This window comes from Vitis riparia, chromosome 1, assembly GCF_004353265.1.
Source record: "Vitis riparia cultivar Riparia Gloire de Montpellier isolate 1030 chromosome 1, EGFV_Vit.rip_1.0, whole genome shotgun sequence".
NCBI lineage: Eukaryota > Viridiplantae > Streptophyta > Magnoliopsida > Vitales > Vitaceae > Vitis > Vitis riparia.
This window is the reverse complement of record NC_048431.1, coordinates 19017046-19027487: the sequence shown is the minus strand read 5'-3', so window position 1 is coordinate 19027487 and position 10442 is coordinate 19017046. Positions and strand designations below refer to the sequence as shown.

At 36.7% G+C, this 10442-nt stretch overlaps 1 protein-coding gene across 1 annotated transcript; it reads left to right on the top strand.

Annotated features, from left to right (window-relative positions):
- Positions 1-298: 298 nt before the first annotated feature.
- LOC117920718 (stemmadenine O-acetyltransferase-like) lies at positions 299-1588 on the top strand. Its single transcript, XM_034838311.1, has one exon. It carries the CDS (start codon positions 299-301, stop codon positions 1586-1588), a length of 1290 nt encoding a protein of 429 aa, XP_034694202.1.
- The last annotated feature ends 8854 nt before the right edge of the window (positions 1589-10442 follow it).

Below are 10442 nucleotides of genomic sequence, written 5' to 3'. Positions count from 1 at the left end.
CCCAAAAAAAATAAAGTCTTCTAATTCAAAATTATCTATTCATAGAATCAGAATAATTAAATTTTTAATTTTAAGAATATAAACTTTTAAGGGGTGTTTAGTAAGAGTTAATATTTATTATTTTATGATTTAAGTTAATTTTAAATTAAATTATATTTAAGTTGTTAATTTAAAATTTATTATTTAATTATTATCTTTAGGTATTTTGTTTATAGTAATATAAATTATAGTGATGATCGTGGATATATAACACAGGACAACCAAAGCAAACTTGGAAGTTGGTTTCAATTGGCAAGTGATGGAAATCATGAAACCGGAGATAATATCCCGACAAACCATCAAACCCTCCTCTCCCACCCCAGATTCCAAAAAAATTTACATGCTCTCCTTATTAGATCTACTTATTGCTAATCGCATTTATGTGCCTATCATCTTCTTCTACCAGAACAAGGAAGGGGATAACTCAGTTGATGTCGCCCATATATCAAGTGGGCTCAAGAAATCCCTATCTGAAACCCTAACCCATTACTATCCACTAGCTGGAAGGATCAAAGATGGAGTTACGGTTGAGTGCAACGATGAGGGAGCCTATTTTTCCGAAGCCCGAATTGATTGCCACCTGGAAGGATTTGTAAAACATCCAGAGGCTCGGGATTATTTAGACCTGCTTATGCCAGTTGAAATCCAATCGAACAGCTCAGACATGGGCAGTTTATTGCTTATTCAGATCACCTTTTTCAGCTGTGGAGGAATTGCGATTGGGATGCGTGTGTCACACAAGGTTTCTGATCTCCACGGCATAAGTGCCTTCTTGAATGACTGGGCCACGATGGCACGTAAATCTGGTGAGGAAATCTCCGCTGAGTTAACTCCTTTCTTCCCACCCGGTGATTCATTGAGTATGCCTGAAGCTAAGCTTTACAAAGGAAGTTTGGTCAAGAAGAGGTTTGTATTTGAGGCCGTAAAACTAGGTGCACTCAAGGCTATGGCGACTCAGTCTGGAGTGGAAAATCCCACACGGGTCGAAGTTGTGGCTGCTCTTATTTACAGATGTGCGGTTGCTGCATCTAAAGTGAGCTCAGGTTCTCTAAAACCATCTGTTCTACTCCAAACTGTGAACATGCGGAAAAGGATTGTCCCACCATTGCCGGAGAAGTCTTTTGGAAACATGGTTTGGTTTTATAGCATACACACTGCACGAGAGAGTGAGATTGAGTTCCATGCCTTGGTGGGTCAGTTGAAGGCAGGGCTGGCACATTTCTGTGATACCTATGGGAAAATTTTCACAGGACAAGAACTGATACGACTCATGTTCAAGGAAAGGGCTAAATTTACCCATTCCAACGATAATCACCATGTCAATAAGTATATATGCACTAGTTGGTGTAGGACTTCATTATACCAAACAGACTTTGGATGGGGAAAACCCATATGGCTAAGTCCTACAGGCATTGGTTCAAAGAATATAATCTGTTTGACTGATACCAGAGAAGGCGATGGAATTGAAGCATTTGTTACTCTTGAAAAACAAGAGATGGCTGTATTTGAACGTGATGAGGAGCTCCTTCAATTCTCCTCTTTGAATTAATCCTGGTGTTGTTGATGATGAAAGAAGGTTTGGGGCTTCCGATTGAACTTGGTGATGGAAGAAATCTGGAGAAACAGTCGTTTGGCTTTAGATTTGCTTTCTGGTATTGTGTGATTATTAGTATTCCTTTTGATGTTTGACTTTGTTGGGCTGTGGGATTTGGGGTCTTGTTATGTTCATTGTGTACGCTTAAACATTTCATATCAGGTTACTGTAATCGACACCTAGTTAAACTCTCAAGAAGGAAAACAAAAATAATAATAAAATAAACAAATAAACGGAGAAGGAAGAAGGGACTAAACCGAGTCTTGTGAAGTCACAATCTCTTAAAACAGATTCGTCTTCTCCACTAGTGCTTTGAGAATTGCAAGATATCTATTTCTTAAGATAAAACTATTTTCAAGTGACAGCCACTCCCGACGAACTCAACTGTGTTTTGCTATATCACAACGGAAAAAGGAAATGAAGGTTTGATTATTTCGACATCAAAATACGAAAACATAACTCCAAAAGAGAGCATGTGTCTCTCTTTATATAGACCTTTAAAGAGGAGAAAGAGATTGTCCATCTTCAAAAAGCCAAAGCGTTTTGACTTCTTGAGGCTTTTATGTTTCAAACGGGTTGAAAAACCTACACATTTTCCAACAATTACTTCTATTTTCTTCTTCAATTAATATGGTCTCAAAATAAGGTGCATAGGAATTCATTACTTTAAAATCTTGTAAGGTTTGGAGATTGATTATTTCAAGTGCAGTCCAGGACAGACGCATGGAACTCCACTAAGTTATTCCTACTCTCCTACTTGCGTAGACAAATAAATTATTGTGCCACACGTGCTCCTTAACATGTAATTGGCTCAGCTGTAGGCCCTCCGTTCACTTATGGTAGTTTTAGAGTAGTGTTTGATGTTCTAAAGGACGGTTAATTTTATCAAGGCCTCTAAGATTTAATGTAAATACACTCAATTATCAAAAGTTCAAATTTCATCAATTAACACTTCTATAAATTTATTTTATTTATCAAATTTATTTTTTAGAGGGATTTTAAGTAAAAATATTTCAGATATAAGTGTTTAATAATTCTAGTACAATCATGCTTGCAACCAACCCAATTCCTCATGCTAGGATAAATCGTATTCAAGTGGATTCATACTTTATTAGAGAAAAAAAGTACTGCAAAGAGAGTTGAATTAAGTTAAACACGTGCCATCAACTGATCAAACTGTTATATTTATATAAATATATATATTGTTGGTTAAAAATAAAGTGTAAGAAGAGTTACACTTTTGAAAAAATAACCTTTGAAAATAAAAGTGTAAGAAGGGTTACACTTTTAAAGTGTGAATTAAACACATGATTAAGTTTTGAAATGTTACAAAACTTGAAAGGTTAAGGAAGACAATGAGTCTTCTCATCTTTGTAACTTTACAAAACTTAAGAGGTATTTACACATATGATTAAGTTTTGAAATGTTACAAAACTTGAAAGGTTAAGGAAGACAATGAGTCTTCTCATCTTTGTAACTTTACAAAGCTTAAGAGGTTAAGTGTAAGAGAGTTACACATTTGAGATTAAATCATGTTTAATGTGTGAATTAAACATATGATTTAATTTTTGAATGTTACAAAGATGAAGAGATTGAGGAAGACAATGGGTTTTTTCTCATCCTTGTAACCTTTTTTCAACCCTAAGAGTGCTATATATATGACTTTTCTTCTTTTGAAATCTTATGCAGAAAAGTGAAAAGGCTTGATCAATCCCAAGACTATTTCCATTAGTTCCCTAAAGATTTCTAGAGGTGGGAGGAAATAGAGTCTTTGGACAAAGTTCCAAGAACTTGTTTGAGCCTTTCTTGTGTTCTTCTTCTTGTTCTTCTTATTTTGTATATTTGAGAGTTTCATTGTATCAAAGTGAGTGTGTGAGAGTGTTTCTTTTCTCCATTGTATCCAATTTTCGTCAACAATCAAAGACTCTATTCACAATGGAAGGAGAGACTATCAAGATTATGAACCAAGACCTTGTGAGGTTGGATCGTTTTGATGGTTCCAACTTCACTAGGTGGCAAGACAAGGTGAGATTCCTTCTCACAGCACTCAAGATTTTCTACATCCTTGATCCTACCTTGGCACCGTTACCGGAACCAAAGGAAAATGACACACCTCAAGTGGTGGCGGCAAGGAAGAAGAGGGAGGAGGATGAGCTCATATGTAGGGGTCATATTTTGAACGCCTTATCCGATAGGCTATATGATCTCTACACCAACACCAATTCCGCGAGGGAGATTTGGGAGGCTCTTGAAAACAAGTACAAAGCCGAGGAAGAAGGTACCAAAAAGTTTCTTATTTCTCAATACATAGATTTCAAATTTTTTGATGAAAAGCCTCTCTTACCACAAATTCATGAGTTGCAAGTAATTGTGAATAAGTTGAAAGTTCTCAAAATTGAACTTCCGGAGGCCTTCCAAGTTGGTGCTATTGTGGCTAAATTACCATCAAGTTGGAAAGGTTACCGGAAGAGGATTCTCCACAAGAGCGAAGATTACTCCTTGGAGGAGATTCAAAAACATCTTCGCATTGAGGAAGAATCGAGATCAAGAGACAAAATGGTGGAAGAGTCCAATGGTGGGACTAACAAAGCCAATGCGGTTTCAAAGGCCAATCATCCTAGAGGTAAAAATAACAACGTCAAAAGGAATTCCGGAAATTATATGAGCCCCAAGAAAAATCAAGAGCAATTTAAGGGCAAGAAAGGTCCTTGTTTTGTGTGTGGAAAACCCGGGCATTATGCTAGGGAGTGTAGGTTCCGAAAGGACCAAAAAGGGGCTGTGGTGAATGCAATTGATGAGGAGATCATTGCAACACTAAGCGAAGTGTGCGTTGTCCAAGGAAAGGTGCAAGGATGGTGGTATGATACTTGTGCCACAATTCATGTTACCTATGACAAATCTCTTTTCAAGACCTTTGAAGATGCAAAGGGAGATCAAGAGGTTCAAATGGGCAATGAAGGAAGATCCAAGGTGTTTGGCAAGGGCACTATTGAAGTTGTTTTTACCTCCGGCAAAAAGGTTACCCTTACAAATGTATTGTATGTCCCCGATATGAATAAAAATTTGGTTAGTGGGGATTTGCTTGGCAAACCGGGTATCAAAGCGGTGTTTGAATCCGGTAAGCTAATTTTATCCAAATCGGGGAACTTTGTGGGAAAGGGGTATTCTTGTGATGGGATGATCAAACTTTGTACCAATGACAATACCTATAAAATGGCTTCTACTTCCGCTTATATGTGTGATTCAAATTCTTTACTTTTGTGGCATAATAGGCTTGCACATGTTGGTTTAAGCACTATTAAAAGGATTGTGAAATGTGGTTTGATTGCTTGTGATACCAAGAAATTTGAAAAGTGTGAAATATGTGTTAAATCAAAGATGATTAAAAAGCCTTTTCATAGTGTTGAGAGATCATCTAATTTGCTTGATTTAATACATAGTGATCTTTGTGAACTTAATGGCATGTTAACAAGAGGTGGAAATAGGTATTTTCTTACATTCATAGATGATTGTTCTAGATTTACCTATGTGTTTTTGTTGAAAAACAAAAGTGAAACTTTCAATGCCTTTAAAGTTTACAAAGCCGAAGTTGAAAATCAACTAGGAAAAAATATTAAGGTGCTTAGAAGTGATAGAGGTGGTGAATATTTCTCTAGTGAATTCAATTCTTTTTGTGAAGAATATGGCATAATACATGAGTGCACCGCACCCTATACACCTCAACACAATGGCATAGCGGAGAGAAAGAATAGAACATTCTTGGAAATGGTGAATGCTATGTTATTGCATGCTAAATTGAATTTCAATTTGTGGGGTGAAGCTTTATTGACTGCTTGCCATATTTTGAATAGAATTCCTATGAAGAAAAATGAGATATCTCCATATGAGTTATGGAAAGGAAGGAAGCCTAATATAGGTTACTTCAAAGTGTGGGGGTGTCTTGCTTATTGCAAGAAAACGGATCCAAATAAAACAAAATTGGGTCCAAGAGCCATTAAGTGTGCATTTGTAGGCTATGCCTCAAATAGCAAAGCTTATAGGCTATTAGACTTGGAGTCTAATGTGATAACTGAATCAAGAGAAGTAGAGTTCTTTGAGAATTTGTTGAGTGATAGCAATTCTCAAGTGCCTACTAGTGTTGGAGAGTCTCAAGAGGAGACACCTTCAAAGGTTGTTGAGCAACCCATTGTGCCTCGGAAAAGCCAAAGAGCTAGAAAAGAGAAAGTGTTGGGATCGGATGAGATTGATTCTCAAAGAATTTCCTTTTACTTAGTAGAAGGAAATAGAGAAGATATTATAAGAAAAATTCCTATAGTACTTCAAATAGAGGAGGATCCCAAAACATACAAAGAAGCTATGGCTTCTAGAGATGTTGCTTTTTGGAAAGAGGCCATCAATGATGAAATGGATTCAATTATGTCCAACCAAACATGGGAATTGGTAGACCTTCCACCAGGATCTAAACCAATAGGGTGCAAGTGGGTATTTCGAAGGAAATATCACACTGATGGTATGATTCAAACCTTTAAGGCTAGATTAGTAGCTAAGGGGTTTAAACAAAGAGAAGGTATTGATTATTTTGATACCTATGCGCCGGTGGCTAGAACAACATCGATTAGGATATTGTTTGCTTTGGCATCAATTCATAATCTATTTGTTCATCAAATGGATGTCAAAACGGCATTCTTGAATGGGAATCTCAATGAGGAGGTCTACATGGAACAACCGGAAGGTTTTGTTCTACTAGGGAATGAAAACAAAGTGTGTAAGCTTGTCAAATCATTATATGGTTTAAAACAAGCTCCCAAACAATGGCACGAAAAATTTGATCATGCTATTCTTTCGGATGGATTTAGACACAACAATGCGGACAAGTGCTTATATTCTAAGACTTGTGATGACTATATGGTCATAGTGTGTCTATATGTGGATGACATGTTAATCTTGAGTGATGACATGAAAGGAATAATAGAAACGAAAAGGTTTCTATCCTCAACCTTCAAGATGAAAGATCTTGGAGAAGTTGATACTATATTGGGTATCAAAGTGAAAAGAAATAGTGTGGGTTATGCTTTGAACCAAACCCACTATATTGAGAAAGTAGTTAGCAAATTTAGTCATCTCAAGATTAAAAATGCTAATACTCCATTTGATTCAAGTATAAAACTTGAAAAGAATGATGGTAGATCGGTGGCTCAACTTGAGTATGCAAGTGCAATTGGAAGTCTTATGTATGCTGCTCAGTGTACTAGGGCTGACATTTCATTTGCAGTTAGTAAACTAAGTAGGTTTACTAGCAATCCAAGCGTGGAACATTGGAAAGCTATTGGTAGAGTTCTTGGTTACCTAAAGAATACCAAAGAACTAAGCCTCCAATATTCAAAGTTTCCTGCTATACTTGAAGGGTATTCAGATGCAAGCTGGATATCGAGTGTGGGAGATAATTTATCTACCACAGGTTGGGTTTTTACACTTGGTGGTGGGGCTGTCTCTTGGGGATCCAAGAAACAGACTTGTATATCACACTCAACCATGGAGGCAGAGTTTATAGCTCTAGCTGCAACTGGAAAAGAAGCTGAGTGGCTTAGGGATCTCATGATGGACATCCCTTTTACTGCAAATAATGTGTCAACAGTGTCGATACATTGTGACAGTCAAGCCACTCTAGCTCGTGCGTACAGTGGAGTGTACAATGGGAAGTCTAGACATATAAGCATTAGACATGATTATGTGAGACAATTGATTCAAAATGGAATCATCTCAATCTCATTTGTGAGGTCAAGTGGAAACTTGGCGGATCCTTTTACTAAACCTCTTACAAGAGATTTAGTAAGGATAACATCTAGAGGGATGGGACTAAAACTCCTTAAATAAAACTCACCAATGATGGTAACCCAACTTAATACTAAGAAATGACTAGTCTTAAGTTCAATGGGTAAAAACAAGTCATTGATAAGTGGGTTGTGGCAGCATTAGAACATGTGAGTTCCATCCGTGATGATTAATGCTGGTTGTTACCGTTGGAGGGTTAAGCTTAAAGCTTTTAATGAAATTCAGTCTATGTGTGACAAGCATCTTAAAGGTAACAAGGATGCTGGAAGAATTTCACCTATGTGAACTTAGGGGTGGTGCCGCCTCTCATGAGAGTTAGAGTTTCTTTCAAGAAAGTTCATGAATGGATTGAGCACATGGCCATAAAAGTGCTAAGCAAGAAAATAATGGGCACTCGTGTGGTTAGTGGAAGTGTGTGTGTTGTTACTGGTTTCGTTACAAGGAATAACTGGTTCAATGCTACAAGCAACCTGGGATTTCAACGGAGCTTTGTGACAATTACACTAAGGTAAAATTCAAATCGAAAGATATTTTATTTTATGCATTTTCACTGTTAAGGTTATAAGGGTTGATGTTTATTTTTAACCAAGTGGGGGATTGTTATATTTATATAAATATATATATTGTTGGTTAAAAATAAAGTGTAAGAAGAGTTACACTTTTGAAAAAATAACCTTTGAAAATAAAAGTGTAAGAAGGGTTACACTTTTAAAGTGTGAATTAAACACATGATTAAGTTTTGAAATGTTACAAAACTTGAAAGGTTAAGGAAGACAATGAGTCTTCTCATCTTTGTAACTTTACAAAACTTAAGAGGTATTTACACATATGATTAAGTTTTGAAATGTTACAAAACTTGAAAGGTTAAGGAAGACAATGAGTCTTCTCATCTTTGTAACTTTACAAAGCTTAAGAGGTTAAGTGTAAGAGAGTTACACATTTGAGATTAAATCATGTTTAATGTGTGAATTAAACATATGATTTAATTTTTGAATGTTACAAAGATGAAGAGATTGAGGAAGACAATGGGTTTTTTCTCATCCTTGTAACCTTTTTTCAACCCTAAGAGTGCTATATATATGACTTTTCTTCTTTTGAAATCTTATGCAGAAAAGTGAAAAGGCTTGATCAATCCCAAGACTATTTCCATTAGTTCCCTAAAGATTTCTAGAGGTGGGAGGAAATAGAGTCTTTGGACAAAGTTCCAAGAACTTGTTTGAGCCTTTCTTGTGTTCTTCTTCTTGTTCTTCTTATTTTGTATATTTGAGAGTTTCATTGTATCAAAGTGAGTGTGTGAGAGTGTTTCTTTTCTCCATTGTATCCAATTTTCGTCAACACAAACTCCTGATGTTCTTACAAAGGCAGTTTCCAATTCAAGGGTCTACTCTATACAAAACAAACCTCAGAGTAAAAGATCTTTTTACCCAAAAGGGGATGTCAGGATGGATGCTTAAGTATATGTTAGGTTTGTTAGAGAATTAGACTATATATATATATATATATATATATGAAAACTTCTTTTCAATGAATACAATAATTCTTTCCCAGAAAACATTTTCATCCTCTTTTGCTTTTCCTAGACTAACCGTTTCTTGTTTCTCCTTTCGATCACAAACTAATTAAAGGGGTGATCATTTCTGTGTGCAGTTCATTTTATTTATCATCATCAGTTCTCTATGTTTAAATCCACACTTCATATATATAGCTCATGGCCCCCCGACATAGTCAACCTGCATAGAATGAAGTTGACTTAAAGACGAGTCCCATTTGCGAGGTTATGTGATGCTAGCTGCCTTATTAATATTCAGGATAAGGGTTGGATCTAGAACATTGGAATTGTTTGCTTTCTTTAACGCATCAAAATCAATGTTTGAAACTCCATTTACATCCTTCAAAGTTGTTTAACAGTTTTATCAACCTTATTGTTTTCTTGGTCAATGGCTTTATCAAACTTCCACCAGCCCATCACCTTAATTATTTGGGTTTAAGTTATTATCAATGGTTTTACTCTCTATGCATGCTTTACTTCAAAATTCTAAATTATTAGAAAATGAGCCAGCAATGCATGTCAAGTTACTATGATAAAAACTATTGTATCTTTTATGGATTCTTTGTGTTGAATTTATAGACAATGGCAATTAACAAACTGTGCATGAAAGCATAACCTTATGTGTTCTATATATATGGATAGGATGGTCGAGAACCAATTATAACAAGCCCTAGTGTCACACCCCTGGGAATCACCCAAAATTTTTCACTGAGTGTGCAATGCTAAGACTTAACCAACCTTTCCCCTAAGCCTTTATAAAAGCAGTGTAACTAGGCCAAAGTAATTACAGGAATGCTTCTTAACTTGTGTTATTCCAATCAACTGCAAGATACAAAATCGTTCCAAAGTGTCTCAACACTTTGCAAGAGTCAGAGGATACAATGCTTACACCCTAAGCATTCAATAGATACATACAACACTTTGTCTCAAGAATGCAGGGGGTTTTTATAACACACCCAACCTGCAGTTACATTTCAAAATTCAAACCAAGGGAGCCTGCTAGTGGTTATGTAACCACCTAGCTAGAGACACCCTTCCAAACTGAGACGTCTCTTTACACCAGCCACCAACTTCTCAGCTATCTACCAGTTCCTTGTTGCTGAATTTCTACTGTCATCCCATATGCTGCACTGATCAACCTATTCCCACTAACCAGTTGTTGTTCCTTCAAGCCATTTTTCATAGAGCTATTGGTGAGGCCCCTTAATAAGATGCCTCATCCCCGTAAGGTGCTTCCTATGAACGGGTGCTCATCAAGGTGTCTCTAACAAGGCTCTCTAAACCATCCACTTGCTCTCATCAACTGATCAAATGTGTTTGGTACATCAACGTGCCTTGCTCACATTGATGCTCAAGTCTGTGCCATGTCAAGGTGCCCATGGGGCCTAGGGCATGTGTTAGCTCCCTATGTCAGTCAAGGCTCACTGT